At 46.1% G+C, this 16369-nt stretch overlaps 1 protein-coding gene across 14 annotated transcripts in view; it reads right to left on the reverse strand.

Moving 5' to 3' along the window:
* The window catches only part of FNBP1 (formin binding protein 1), a 1284153-nt gene that overhangs the window by 271782 nt on the left and 996002 nt on the right, over window positions 1–16369 (reverse strand). For all 14 annotated transcript variants that reach the window (XM_069609253.1, XM_069609251.1, XM_069609250.1 and 11 more), the window contains one exon: window positions 14234–14343. In XM_069609253.1, coding sequence (XP_069465354.1) covers window positions 14234–14343 — 110 coding nt within the window. The remainder of the gene's footprint in view (window positions 1–14233; window positions 14344–16369) is intronic.

Consider the following 16369-nt stretch of genomic DNA (forward strand, 5'->3'; position numbering starts at 1 on the left):
AGTGAACTAGCCTATTGCATTTTATGTGAACCGGCCTACTGCACTTTTTTGTGACCTAGCCTATTGCTTAGAAAGTGAACCAGTCTATTGCATCACAAGTAAACTAGCCAACTGCATTTCACGTGAATTAGCCTGCTGCCTTATAACAAGCCCTGTGTACGCCTCCAGAACTAGCCTCTGTACTATGGTGTACTACACCGTAACTATGGCATCTGTCCTCTCACTTCTCAACACACTCCCACCTCCAGACAACCGCCCTCCACTGCAACTAGATTCCTTGATACAACCATTGCATTCCTATAAACCTTCATCCGGCAGTAACTGTAAAACAGACCCCATCTTTAGCTCCCCCCTTAGCCCTACTGAATGGATCCACCGCTTTTCAGCACCACCCGCTCCCTGGACTCCATGTCCAGTGGAGGCAAGGAACTTTTAGGCTTTGCTCCCAGATCCCCCAACGGAGGACTCCTCACTGAAGAACCTGCCAACTCTGCCTTCCAAAGCCTAAACACACCAGGACTTCTCCACTCCCACCCACTGCGCCTATTGCTCCTAAAACTCCGAGCCCATCTAAACATTCTATCATTAGAGGCGCACTCATCAATGCCCGTTCCTTAGTCGCCCACGTGTTAGACATTGCAGACCTAATCTTGAGCAACGACCTCCACTTCCTGGCAATCACTGAGACCTGGCTGCATCAGGCGGCAGGCCCATCACTAACACTAGCAATCCTAGCTGGTTATTCAATAATAAGGAAAGACAGAGAGGACAGCAAAGGAGGCGGAGTAGCTTTCATCGCTAAAACGTCTCTTGGCCTTAGAGCCACCCCTGTTACCAGCCCCACTTCAATGGAGCTACTCTCAGTCAAGCTCCCCCTTTCAGCAACCCAAACCATACTCATTCACCTCATCTACGGACCCCCAGGTCATATCTCCTCCTTCGAGGAAGATATTTCTGACCTACTGACCAATAACACCAAACTTGGATAGAAAATAATCCTTCTTGGTGACTTTAACTTAGGTCTCTCCGATCCAAACAACCCCAGTGCCTCATCCTTGGAAAACACCATCTCCTAATTCGGCTTTAACCATCGTGTTCCAACCCCAACACACAATAAAGGAAGAACTCTGGTCTGGTTAGCAGACTTCAACTGCTCTACAACCGTCCTCCAAAATGTTCCGACCGCTTGGTCGGACCATCTCCTCATCTCCTTCGTCATCCAAGGGAATGCCCCGACCATCCCTACCACCCCCCCACACACCGCCCTGCAAGTCCTCGCCAGGAATAACTGAAACCGAATTCTCCAAAACCTACGCCCTCTGATCCAGAACGTCCTAGACCCAGCCATCTTCAGGGACCTGGACCAAACTAAGCTAGTGGACCTTTACAATAACACCTTGGAGGCCGCTGTGAACAGCATCGCCCCCATCAAACTAGCCAAAGCCAAACCAACTGCCCACCGTAACAAATGGTTTACGCCTGAATAAAAAATCATTCAGAACGCCAAAAGAGCATCAGAATCCATCTGGAGAAAGTCACCTAACCTTGCTAACGAGGCCAAATTAACCGCAGCAGCTGCATCCTACAAATTTGCTATCCTTAGCGCCAAAAAGGAAACCTATGACAACCGCATCCACAATGCCAAATCTAAGACAGAAGAGCTCTTCAGTATTCTCAGGGAACTGGAGTCCACAGCACCACGATTGGAAACCTGCGCTAAAGATGCAGTCTGGTGTGCTAATATACAGAAAGCCCTTGAAGATAAAATTGCTCTGCTCCCATTCAAAATTGAGCAAAAAAAGAACAGCCTGGCCAAGAACCACCTGGCCATCTCCACCACCTCCATCCCTCCCTTTAATATCCCTAATTGCCCGCCTTTCTCCTTCTCACCACCGGTTTCGGCGAATGAAGTGGAAAAGATCATTAAAAGTTTCAAACCTTCCAGATGCCAGGGAGATCTCTGCGCAGCAGCAATCATTCAGGAAAGAACAAAGGAGTAGGCCTCATAAATTTCAGAGTTAATTAACTCTTCCTTCGAGACCAACACGGTACCCAACAACCTTAAGGAGGCCTGGGCATTGCCCCCCATTAAAAAAAAAACTAGATCCTAACATCCCCATTAACTATAGGCCCATTACCACTGCTCCCTACATCCTCAAGATTTTAGACAGAGTGGCCTACCTCCAATCCAGAAACACCTGGAGGATCACAACTTACTAGGCCTTAGACAATCGGGCTTTGGGCCAAGACAAGGAACGGAAACAGCCCTCTTGGAGCTAAAAATCCAAATGGATGAAGCTAAGGACAATGGTAAGCTTGCCATGCTCCTGCTGTTAGACTTATCAGCGGCATTTGATCTTGTCGACAACCAAATCCTCACTGATCACCCGTCTAAAGCAGCTGCCTTTTCCAGCAACGCCTCTACCTGGATACAATCATTCCTGTCCAATCACACCACCAGGGTCTTTGCTCGCTCTGCCTCAGCAGATCCAATCCCCATACATTTTGGCGTACCGCAAGGCTTGTGTGTCTCTCCAACGCTTTACAACATTATCACCAAGCTCTTCTTTGACCATCTTGACAACCTGGCTGTCACATACACCAATTACGCCGATGACACCCAGGTTCTCATCACACTCTCAGGGTGCTATGAAGATGATTGTAAAAGAATTTGCGAGATTTAAATGGAAATCCAGGCGTGCATGGCAGATCATTGGCTATGCCTTAACGATGAGAAAACCAAGCTCCTGATCGTTGGCTGCCTGAACAAATTAGACCCCTGCTATGTTTCCATCACCATCGATGGAAAACCAATCAAAGTGGCCAAAGAAATCAAAACCTTGGACGTATACTTAGACTCTACACTGTCCCTCAAGAAGCAGGTGAACTCACCTGCGTCTTCCACGCCCTACACAAACTAATTAAAGCCTGCAAGCAATTTCTCTTGCCTAGTAGCTGCATCACACTAGCCAGGGCTCTAGTGTTATCCAAGATCGACTACTGTAACACCCTCTACCTAGGCACCTCCAAAAGGAACCTTAAACTCCAGGTCCTTCAAAATAATGCCTTCAGAGTGAAGTGGGAGAATGGAAGACCAGGCTCCCGTCCTTCACCTCTCGCGCTTGGCCTAAAGGGTCACGACCCAGACACCCGCCACAAGAAGAGTTTGGCCATCTACCAGACGACCAAATACCCTGGTGCAGGAACATACGGATGTGTCAATCTGCCTGCCCAGCAGCCCGCACTAGCCATGCAGACACCTGCGACCCGGATCAACTAGACTAAAACCTACACGTCGTTAGAGATGCCACGACGACCTAGCCAACGGTCAGCACACCTGTACAAATATACACACTGGACACTCCCGCACCAATCTACACGAAGAATATATTCAGTGCTATGACGTAGGCGACAGACATACTCACGGACGTGCATCTTTATTATTTTCCACATAGGCTTTCAAAATGCAGAAACGCAAGACGCATCATGAACTCATCTAAAAGAGCTTGCTTACGCTTCTCCCAAAACCAGTTGCCACTATGAGAAATATAATGAAGACACGATACTGGTCATAAGGCAATATGGTACTGTAACCTAAAGCGCCTGTGCACCAAACGGCTCCACTTATATAGCAGGCCTAAGTAGGCCGCAAGCAAGAGCTTCCATGGACGTTAAAAGAACAAGAGTCAGGTTGCTGATCCTGCAGAATGAGCCCGGCGAAGCAACCAGCCAAGGTCACAATGTTGCCAACCCACATTCCGAGAGCAAACCATCAAGGGCACGATGTTACAACCTCGCACGCCGCACACCAACGTTAAAGTCACACCTGCAAATTAAACCAGGCACACAGTGGAAAAACAATATTAATTGTGCAGAATTCTGCCTCAAACACGGTCCCACCTCACGTGACCAAGCCGAACCTGACAGAATGCCAAGCCCAGGAGGAAGAAAGCGTCTGGATCCCTCGTTACAAGACATAGGCAGATACAATTAAAAGGCTCAATGGACATCTGCGACAGTGGGAGTAGTCGGCCTTCCAGCTATGAATAAGTCCTCACATTGTCTGCACGTACCCATAGTGAAACATTTTGCAAATAACAGGTACACCGAGAGCTGGGAACAGCGATGGTCCCAGGCTGGGAAGCTCGCGGGCGCACCAATCAGAACATGGGGCTCCTATCACTGACGCCATTAACTTTAACCAATCATCAGGGGTCTTCATGTAACAATTCTCATGTATCTAATTGTAGGGACAACCCAGATATATCACCTGACTAACCCTTGTCCACTAACATTGTTTTCTATACGTGTGCTATACTAACCCTACCACTCGAGCAACCAATTAAGAGTGGCGATAGGTTTTTTGCTAACTTTCCAAGGTGACGCAAGTAGCGCGTCATAATAAGGTAAAAAGGGCCTGCGAGCCCTACGATTGTGTGTGTGTCAGGACGGACGCGTACGCTCCTTGACCCATCCCTGCCGTTTTTGCCTAATAAACAGCAGAGTCACCTTGCTTCTTGCGTGTGTCTCATACTCTATCTCATCTGGGATATACGGGAGGAGTTGGGGCCTCCCTGCCCGGAGGTCTGCGGACGGCCCAGCCGACCCCGGCAGAATTTCCCCCCGACAAGAACAGCTCTAAGTATAACGAGATCCACGTACATCACTAGCTTCAGACAGGATGCCCACTGGCTCCCGGTACGGGACAGAATTGCCCTTCGCACTCTCATCATCACCCACAAGTGTCTTTCAAATACGGCCCCCCAAATACCTAGCAGATAAATTCTACATACGCCAATCTACTAGACCAACCAGAGCCATTTCTGCTATAAAGAGCCAGGGTAGCGAGCTTCCCGGTACTAGTTGCCAAACAGTAGAATGCCCTTCCCCTTAGCCTTAGAATGGAACCTGCATTCTGGACTTTCAGAGCCAAAGTAAAGAGCTGGCTCTTCGGGAAGTTTCAGGAACGCTCAGCTACTGTCCCTTCTGGACCTTCTTGCCTGTTGTAAATTACCTGCTTTGACACTGTAATTGAGTCTCCTTTCCCCGACCACCCTGTAACCTTGGTCGACCTGCACTTATCTCTGCTATTATACTATTTGTATATCTTTGCTGTCTAAAACTCTCTATTGTCTGTATATCTTTGCGTTCTAAAATTCTGTAACCCATGTATAAGCTCTAAGCGCCAGTTACCTGAGGGTTTGGTGCGCCGTACAAATAAAGAAACTAAACTACACTACACTACATGGCCAAGACTCGTTTCCTAGTGCTTACATGCAGACTCAAAGAAGTGGAAACCACTACTACAGAGCAATAGGCTTTGGCAATAGTAGCGCTGTGGGAAACCCTGAGGTCTAATGGATATTTAAGTCAAGAAGGTTAAGGAGTAAAGAATAATAACCCTAAGAGAACTTCATCACTTCATCACAAGAGGAAGAAACTACTTGAGACACATGAGCGATAAGAGAAATTTGATTACAAGCCATGAATTGCCAGGTAACACTAAGAGGGGGACAAGGTGGAGCACACAGTGAATTAGTTAATGAACAGGGAAAGAGGGGATGGTGCAAATAGGATGAAAAAACTCAAAAGCTGCAAAGGCATGCAATACTCTGGGAGAGGTGTCCAGTACTGGCTTCACGATCACGCAAATGAGTGAATGGGCGGAATTGCTGACCAAGAGGAAGGATCTACTTGAGACATATGATCGATAAGAGAAATTCGACAACTACCATTAGGTTGACCTCCACCCATGTAAGAAAAAGGTATGACTTGACAGCATCCACCACCGAGACCAGATCGGACTGAGCCTGGGATTCACCAGGTGCAGTTAAAACTGCCTCATGTGAAGCTTCCTGTGTGGAACCACTAGCAAACGCAAGGCCATATGGCCCAAAATCCTCAGAAAGAGCACACCCAGAACCCTTGATGAAGTTGCACATCTGGATATCCAGAGATGGACTAATAGAAGACATGGTTCAATGGACTGATGGTACAGTGCATAAACCAACACCAGTGTTGAGAGAAGGAACCAAACAACTCCCGCCTGAAGCTTGCATTAGCCAGTTATCGAACTAGGGGTACGTGATTCTGCCCTGCTACCTCGAAAATGTGGAAATCCCACCATCATCTTGGTAAAGGCTCTGGGAAGGTAATGGAGACTGGGGAGGGCCCCCGATGGCCCAAGGAAAACCACAGGAATGTCCAACAAGACGTCCAAACAGAAATGTGATTGTATGTGTACTGAAGATCTAAAGCAGTTCTGCTCTTGGCGCGTAGCTAAGATCTGTACCCATGTAGCCATCTTAAACATTTCCACATGGCAGAAGGTGGCCATGGTTATTTGCAACCTCCCCCTTGTCCCTTTTCAAAACAGTGCAGCAAGACTAGAAACTGATCCTTGACCACTGTGGGTAAAAGGCTTTCGCCATCAAAGTCAGATCTCCTGAAGCAAATCCAATGAATGATGTGAGGAAATGTTTGGGATAGTGGGGAGTGAGCTTGTAGTCAGGACCAACTACAGACACGGTCAAATGGTTAGTTATCTGGAAACTGGAACCAGTACAGACCACTGAGGGAGGTTTGCTCGTCATAACAGACATGGTGAGCAAATATCCCCATGCCGAGTCTGAATTCCATCAGTTCTTCACCACAGTTGAGGCCACCACAGTGTCCAATAAATATTTAATGATCTCTAGTGTTTTTTTTTTTTAGGAGGGCTCCAGAAGAGTTATCTTGCCTGTCAAAAGACAGAGTGATTCTGGAAGTCTCTAAAGCCATGGAAGACTTTTTAGTGATCCCTTTTTACCCAGAAGTTGTAGGGTGCACCCAGGGTTAACAGTAAATCACTGAGAAGTTGTATATGTGAAATCCTAAGAAGAAAGGAACTTTAATGTTTGTCATGTTGCATCAGGCCCTCTGGAATAAGAGACTTTTAAGGGTACAGGGACTTTGACACAGAAGGCCCTGATGTTGAGGTTTTGAACTGCATCCTCGTGCTAGAGAAGCCAGAAAGTGTGCTAAGCTTGAGTGTGCCGCTTTGTCCCGTGCTGAAAACATGGGGAAGGGAAGCCAATGGCCTGAACATCCTGACATATGATTTTTTGAACACTTTTCTTTTGCATGACATTGTTTCCCACACTATTTGTATTTGGAAGTAATGATTGGCAATAGGTGTATTAGTATAGGCCCTTTTCTTTTGACAGACCCGACCAAGACTCCGTTATTATTATTTCATGGTCGTAGCTTGCTCCCCATCTTTAGATTTAGTATGAGATTGGCGTTTTTCAAACTCAATTGAAGTTCAATAAACACCCATGAACTGTGATCACTTGTGTCTGTCTTACTGTTTGATACCATGCATTCCTTACAGAATCCCTTCAGATTTAGCTGAAAGGACAGTGGTCAAGAAACAAGTCTCCAGCCGAGTGTGGTGGGCACTGAAACTCCAGGTAGTTCATGACCCCTCATGAAGCTTGCACAGAGTAAGAGTGACCTTCCTCACCATCTTGTTAAGGAAGATCTGCAGCACTCCCATCCCCAGGCTGCGCTAGCGGTGGCAGAGGAGGAGCTTAAGGGGCTAAGACCTGTGGAAGTTGGGACTACTGGAGGAGCAGAGGACACCAGTAGAAATTGGGTAGATTGGACTGTCAACACGGCTGTTGTACACAGAGAAAGTACTGCCGAAGAAATGGCCTGATGAGGGATCACCTCCAACAAAATCCATGAAAATGTCCTCATGCCAGGCGAGGTCATGAAGGACTTAAGCCTTGACATCCTTGACTCCCATGGCTTTCATATGTGGAATTCTCTCTGGGATGAGGCCTGTAGGCAATGCCTCAGTAAACACGGTCACCAAAGCACTTGGAAAGGAAGGAGAGGGCTCACACAGGTGATAGACGAAAGACTCAGTGTAATGAGCCCTCGGAAGCTCCTCAATGGGGAGGAGGGCCTGGCTCAGTCCTCACTGCTTTGGAACATGGACCTTGAAAGGGTACAAAATGGCAAGTCACTTCTTCTTTGCATGTTGGAGAGCAAGAGTTGTTCCAGAGAACTCTCGCTCTTCTGGCGAGAATGCTCAGAACCCAAGTGCGAAGAGGCATGTTCTTCTAACCCTGGTCAACTTGTGCTATGAGGGCTGGGCGCTCTTCCCAGTGCAGCTAAGGGTTTTGATTCTGCAGTCTCTTATTGGGTTTCATGGGATCGCTCTCCTTGTGATCTCCTGATCTCCCATGCTGCGGTAAACCCGGATATGTGGAGTAGGCTCTGAGCATGGTGTGCAGGAAGGGAAAGTGCTTACATTTAATCCAAGCTATCCAACATGGCTTTTGTCAATGAATTAGTAATCACTGAATATCTCTTCCATGGGGCGAGACTTCATGAACACACCTTTATCATGTGGTCTTTCTGGTCAGTTGCAATTTTTAGTTTTCCCCAATTGAGAGGGCATGTAGAGGGCTTTCCTGCATAGCCAACTCATAGAAACTACAACCACATAGGACCAATGGTGAGGTTAGAAGTGTCAATCATACATGTCAGGAAATTACTGTGTCCCTTTATGGCTGAAGAGTTCCTGACTTCCATCATGCATGCTAATGGCATTTTTATGAACTTGTTAGTGATCCTCCGACCTAGGATTAGTCTCATCTGTTTGTGTCCTTTTGCTTTACCAAGAAGTATCAGGTGTCAATCCCTTTACCCCACCTGTGGCTCGTGCCCTCTAGCTTGCACTGTTTTGCAAATGTTCTCAAGATTCCAGTACCAGCTGGTCTAGGTGTGGTGTTCATCTTTGGCTGGTGGAATAAATGGAAGGGGTTTGAAAACTTTAGAACACAACCATTCTGAACTATTTGTCTTTTGTTTGTTTTTTCCATGCTGCGATAGGACTGATTATCCTTGCTCCCCTCTGTTTTCTGTTGTTTAGGGGGAGCAGTAGGTTTGGCAGGTGCTGCCGCCTTTTGCTGGTGTCCACCTCTATTGTTCTAGAACCACTGATGATAATGTGTTCTTGGCTGGGATTGCAGATGTTGCCTGGAACACTGATGCTGGTGGTAGGAGTGAACCCTCTAAGGGAATTGCTTCTTTCTGAGGACGGATGAACATTCTTCATTCAAATGTATAGGTCAACCAATTGAAGTGGCTCAGTTTTGGTCTCCAACCTACTAAAACGCCCCAACTGTAGGGATGCAACTGGGGAGGCACAGGATTTTCTGATGCAAATCAAACTTTAGGCTAATTGAGAATGCCCAAGAGGAGCGTCCCATAGTGAGACCAGAACAGTAGATGTTGCCCTTCACCATGCTGATGACCTGTGTAGACAGCATTGGGTCGCCTTTCACAAGTTCCAGGAGATCCTGACACTTGTCTGCATACAAGATATCAGCCCTCGTCTCAACTAAATCCCACAGGGCTTGATGATACTCACAGAGTAAAGCAAGAGCATGTGTGCTCTGATGGTGCTAGTAGATGCAGAGCACACCACCTTCCCACAGGCATCTACTCCACTTTTCTCCTAGTCGCTGTAACCTTGGCCTCAAGCCCAGGGACCATATCTCTTCAGCCCTACAATCTCCCCACTGTCTCCCAGTTGCTGAAAGGATCAAATTAAAATTCCTCTGCATCATCCATAAGGCTGTCTGGGGCCGAGGACCATGCTACAACTTACTCTCACCATATACTGTCATCTCCAGATCTTTAAGTTTCTCCAGCTCCAACTCTGCGTGTAAAGCGCTTCTCTAAGCAGCCTGCTTGTGGCTGATCTCTTTCCTCAGCTGTTTCCCTACTCTGGAACAGCCTCTCCCGTTCTCTCCATCTTGTGCCGATCTCCTCAAATTCTGAAAGCGCCTCAAGACTTTCCTCTTCACCTCCTCCTTCCCCCTCTCCCTCCTGTGCTAAACCCCACAGTCGCTGAGATTGGTGGCCTGGACCATTATGTGTCCTCCTGGCCTTCCGCCAATCGCCCTCAGTCTCTGCCCTCTCCCAGCACTTGCCTTGGTACCCACTGGCCTGTGCTGTCCCACAGGCCGGCACTTATTGTATTGGCAGGTGAACATTCTTCTCCCAGTGATCTCTGCCTGGCACTTACCCGTTGCTTGCGCCTGCTCTCTGGCACTTACCCCTTCTCACGCCCATTCTATATCTCTATACTTGCACCCTCCGAATGCTCACAAGGTCTAGTAGGACCGCCTCTGTCTCTGTTCATTATTGTTATTTTATTTGCATTCTGTCTCCCCTGCCCCCACCCTTCTTTGCCTTGTGGGCACTTTGAAACACAATTTCTTGATGTATAACTCTTTACAAATGCACAATAAATAAAATAATAAACAATGAGAGAGTACACTGATGGATCCTTCCTTAAGGGCCTGGTATTTCTGTCCCATCTCTGTTATTGGAAAAGGTTTGAAGGGGGCTGAAGAGTATCCACGATTGGCTCCAACAAGCATGGCAACAAACACACTCCAAGGAAAACCTTCCGAGGTCAAGTGTGCTGCTCTTGCGGTAACCACCACAACATACTGCAAATAAGAATTCTGTAAATCATCTCAGGAACTAAAAAAAAGGACAATAGAATGTCAAAGAGTCTCTGTGCCATTCAGTAAAAACCTATTATTTTATTCCAATAAGGCGAAACGGGCATGTAGATCATGTTAAGTTAAAGTCCTTGATCAGGGAAGTGTTCTGTGGGGATGCAAAATACATAACAATCTCTAGTTTCAACCTGAACTACATGTATTAAATGCAATAAGGAACGATACAAAGCCTCCCAGTTACAGGATGACGTAGAGACGGCTGCAAAAACATCCTATGCACGTAATAAGAAACTGTTACCTAAATAGTTAAACAAAACTAACAACCATGCATTTCTAAATTGACACTGACCAAAACGGTCAGAGGACATACCTCAAAAATGCACTCTCTTGTGCTGAAAAGAGCCAATCTAGAATAAACAATAACACAATCTAATGATATCATCACGTGTCATTAACATATACATGTATTCAAGCATAGTATTCCCATGGCCCGAGGGTTTCTTAGCTGAAAGCGATATAACTATGCTCCTTTCTGTTCGAAAGTCTGAAAACATAGCATTGAGATTGCTGCCCTAAAAAAAACTACATTCAAATTGCAACCACGCAGGTTGCACAGAGATGTCTGACGTAACATAATGTGATGATATCAAGGATGGAGTCCACGTGTGAATGTAGGCTTTTAAAACGACAACACATTGAAAAATATCTCATTCACTCAACCTAGAAAACAATTACTGGCAAAGGGTGAACATAAAAAATAGTAAAACACACAGAATTCAAAGGAACAATACAAGTAAATAGAAAAAAGACTAAACTGAAAATAGAATATTGTATAGCCTGATCCATTCAATATACAGCCTTAACAAAATAACAATTCAAATTTGAGCACACAATCCTAGCTAAAATCAATGCCCAACTGATTAAATTTCAAATTTGGACAAATAGAAATGTATTCTCACTGATCCTGAATCAAATTAACTTGCAACAATGCAAGATAAAACAATTTGGATTACATTCAATTTTAAGAAGCCGAAATCACTCCTCAAAGATGAAGATAAAAGTTACTAATAAAATTGCATCCAATTTAACAAATGGCATCCTGCCTAAAAAAGATGATTTAACTGCAAGTCCTCAACACATAACTCAAGAAACCACATCCAGGATTATAGAAAACCATGCAAGTTACATTCCTCGTTCAGTCCTCTGGGGATAACAGAATCTACCATATCTATCTAATTTGCTATTTTTGGTTCAGCAACCATGTTTTGTCTCTGTTGTGTGATGTTAATATTTTAGCCTCTAAGACTTGGAACTTCATTTGTGATGCTTTGATTCAATAAAATGGCATTTCACAGATGATTTCAAATTAAATGTCTGCACATTGGAGCAATGTTTGTTCCACCTCATCTTCACTCTTCTTGTTGTCCGGTCCATCTAGTATGGGCACCTTATACAGTATATAGCATTATATTCTGTTTCCAAGAAACCTGTTACCTGGGGGACAAGTAGACTTGGCATTTCCCTCAGCTGCAAAGCTTCAAAAACTATGGGTGTTTCTGGTCTTGGAGCTGAGACCGGGATGTTCAGTGCTCACATTGGTGCCGTGAAGCCACTGAGCCCTTCTATGACCCCCCCGTGGTTATCTGAGTTCCCATGCCTAGAGATGCCTGCTCACTTTCGTCTTTTAGAGGGTAGTGAGGCTTAGCTCTGGCTCTCACCTACTGGGCTTTAAGCCTTAGCCCCTTTAGACATATTTTGGCAAACGTGTGACTTCTGAACAGTTTGACTGCCAGGGTGACAAGCAATGCACAAGGCATGGTCATCTTGATTTCAATTTCTTGCCCCCAAATATGCCTCAATTCATAATACTACCTAGTTTATGAACTGCTTTTAATATTTTACAGAAGAGATATCAGTGATAAAGATGCAGTCTGAGGTTCTGCCCCAGGGTGGAGAAAGTCAATGTTTATGAATATCAAGGACGGTCCCAGGATGGAAGACATCTGCCTGGTGGCGCTGAAGCAATGTCAAAGGAAAAGATAGATGGAATCATCTTGGCAACCCTAAACAGACCTATAGGGACTGTGCATGACTTGTAGGCCGATCATGGGGACTATTTATCAGCCCAAAATGGCCCTCCAATGAAACACACTTGGTGGGATCCCTGACTCTGAAGGAAGACGCATCCCCTCAGCATTGTGGGTTGGAATGAACTGCTGATGTCTTATCTTGGGGAAGCCCCAGAAGACTGCTTAACTACCCCCAAAAGGTTTAGCCTCATTTGGATGAGCCCGGATATATAGCTTTGTACTTAAGGAATGGTTTGAGGAACACCTACAAGCTCGGATTTGCCAGAAAGGAGTTCCCAGTCCAACATGTCAGTAAGATGGAAAGTGACTTAACTTGCACTCAGCTAACTCCATTCAGCAAAGGCGCTGGAAGCTATGGAAATATATCCTGCGAACCTCTGAGACATGACCACAGCGCTCTAAATGACAACAGAAACAATAGAGAGTCTAGGCATGCTCTGGCCCTAGGCACTCTCAGCAAAGAGAACAACTGCATCAAGTGCAACATGAAAACTCCAAGGTAAGCAAGGGGAGGTTCAATAAAAAAGAAAAACATGCGGACATGGAAATGCTTAGCCGCCATGCTCCAGTTCCGTTCTTGCAGAGAAAAGTACTGCCTTATAGAGGGGTGAGCCGCTGTGAAGGATGTCCTGAGCTGGAGAGCCTGCCATAGTCAAACATGCGCTTGCACCTTTTTCTGTTCAAATCTATGCCATTGCATGTCATGCTCCACTTCAATTAACATGTCAAGTGTAAGGGGGAAGGGGACAGGGATTAGCTGTATGAGGAGGTTAATGCTTGAGCCAATGCTTCCTACCCACAGGAAATTCTTATGGGTGCCGCTATAATTCAGTCTTAACCCTGCACCACACACCCACACCAAAACCCCAAAAGGGAGCTGTCCAGACCATGCTGCTAGGTCAATGTTCTTCTGCAAAGGGACACCATCCATCCCACGCAAATTTGGCCTTTACTGTCCTCATCAGGCACACGCAGTCTCTTAGTAGAGAGATGTCGAAAACCTACATCAGAGACTAACCCTATTCTTTAAATACACCTCTCATCTTTGTCAAGACACCGGAGAACAGGACCAGACAAAATCAACAGTACCTCTAGTACCATCTGCAGTCTGTTCAAAAGACTCCTTCTCCAGCCTGGACATTTGTTTCCTCTTTCCTACTGCACCCAAAACTGGTGATAAAAGACTGTTTGAGAACCTCAAGGGAACAGACGCTAAGTTGAGGCCTTATAAAGGCTGTTCCAGAAAGCTGAGGGTGCTGTCTTGGATTATCCCATGCAGTTACCATAGGGGAGAAATGTAAACAAATGGCACTTACAGCAATGCATATTTTGAGCACAGGTGGGTGAATTGGGGAGGAGTGGAAAGAAACCTTTGGCCAACGTCACAAGGAGACAACACAGCTATGTTGATAATGGCAGAAGGTCACATCCCCTCCCCAGCTTGGAACTGAGGTGAATTTGGAGAACAGGCTTGGTGGAGTACTGAATGAGATATATCAGATGAATGTTACTTGCACATAAAGCTAGGCCTACAGAGTATGGGATGGAGAGGGGAGTCTGCACATAAACAGGTGGGCAGCGGGATAGAAGCAGAGCAGCCAGGCGTCCCCTTACCGCTGATCAGATTCTTTCTGCATGTCCTTGTTCAGCTCATCCACCTTTTGCTGCAGCTTTTTCCGCCTCTGCTCTGGGGGAAGGTTGCTGAAGTCCTCCGGCCCTGTACCCTTTAGACGAAAACACAAATTACAACACAGAAGGCTTCGCTGACTGGGAAATACTAGTGACCAAATAGCATGCAGGAGTAACCATAAGAAACAATACAGGCATGGTTTACATGTTCCCAATATGGAGAGTTCTACTGTCAATGATTTGCTTGGGCTCCTAGGAAAGTAGTTAAAAGCATCCCCCTTTCAGCCTCCAAGAAAAAGCCCCCTCCAATCCCAAATCAGCCAGGGATATGGTTTGCTGGCAAAAGAAGTCAGATTCCAGAGTATGTGATGGGCACACATGCTTGGCACTAAAGTGTTTTGAGGGTATGCTTGTGACCAAATATATCTACCCTTCCCTAGTAGGAGTCGACCAATCACCCCACCAACCATGCAAATCATTCAAGGGCACATCCAGTCATGTCCTTCCTCCATCTGAGCAGTGGAAGCGGTAGCTCACACTTCATAAGTGATGTACTCACTTCACATCACGTGGTGCCATTAGCCTCTACTCAGACAATGGTCCCTGAGGTGAGCAAAGGGGAAGTGCGGCGAATGGTGTACTGTGCCCTACAGCACAGCTCTTATTGCAATCATGCGCAATTGCATATTTCTACCATCAACTCCAAAGTGCCCCACTCCTGCTGCCTTTACTGAAGGGGCACATAATCACAAGGTTAGGCAATCAATTTAGCGAAGCTCTACTGATCACACATCTTGGAGTGTTACTGTCCATGGTGGCACACAAAGACCAGGATGAATCAGGCACTAACACGAGTGAGTGCTGCGCACTGCGGCAAAGCAGACCAAACAGTACCTCCGTGCTCCAAGCTCCTAGGTACACACCTTCAGATCAAGAAAATGCTTCAAAATCGAAACCTGGTTTGGCTTGTTCTACAATTTGGCTAACTTGCATGTCCAAGTCCCTCTACCCAAACTTCTAAGCTGCCCTCGGCGCAGCCTTTTGGAACATTCTTTGCACAACAAAAATCTAAAAAAGAGAAATGAGAGCCAGCAAAAACGCAGGACAAAATGACTGCACTTCCCACTTGGCCGCAATGCATCCGGCAGATCTCCAACAGTTATATTCGTCTTCTGTTTGTCGTTGGTCAGTCTTTGCAACGTTTGTTGGGCCTGAAGGCCCTGCATTGGACTGGACTACCCACTTCTGGACTCAGCTGCTGGTCCACCCTGATACACAACCATCCTCATGTTATATCACTCACATCTGTCACGGTACTTTGAAACCTAAGGTGGTGAACCCCAAAATGAGCTCCAAGAAACCAACAATGGAGGACAGAGCTGCTTTGATATCGGACGCTTCAGCCAGCTCAGAGTCCCATTAAACCACAAATCAGACATCAAGCAGTCCACTGCCTCTTGAGGCATCGCATTAGACCTCTTCCTTTTCAAGCTCACATATTTTTGTACAGATAGACTGTACACGTCTGCCTTGGTAGCCTCAGTCTGATACTGAGTGTAACATTGTGACCCATTGTGTGGAAGAAGCTGTTCCTGCCTCCCCTCTACTTTTGGGGCACATACTGCTAGTCCCTATGCCTATACTCAATCTGCTCTAATTTAGCTTATGGTTTTGGGACTTGGCTAATGCTCCCTTTGGTGCCTGCTGAGAATCAGTGTTCAGCTTCCCCAATCTCCCAGCTTAGATTCTCTGAGGAAGTCCAGAGACTATAGGTCCACCTTTTCACACGCTTGAATTGCTCATCAAGCCAAATTGATGACGGCTCAGCTGCTGGCTACCTAAAACCTTTTGGCTTTAGAGGACACAATGCTTTTTCTTTAAGTCCCAAAAGCCCCCATGCTACTGGACCTGGTGTTACCTCCTCTTACATATGCACCTTGTGAGTCCGCTAAACTGCAAAGAAATCAAGTGACAGAGTTGCAGCAATACAAAGTCAGCAACACTGGAGGTGACCCAGATGAAGACTGAAGCTAGAGAGAGCGAGACTAAGCTTAAGGTCTTGAAGAGGACACCCCTTCCGAGACCAGAAGATCATTTGTAGTAGTCAAATTAATATAAGGT

This window comes from Ambystoma mexicanum, chromosome 8 (assembly GCF_040938575.1).
Source record: "Ambystoma mexicanum isolate Mex_15411 chromosome 8, UKY_AmexF1_1, whole genome shotgun sequence".
Classification (NCBI taxonomy): Eukaryota; Metazoa; Chordata; class Amphibia; order Caudata; family Ambystomatidae; genus Ambystoma; species Ambystoma mexicanum.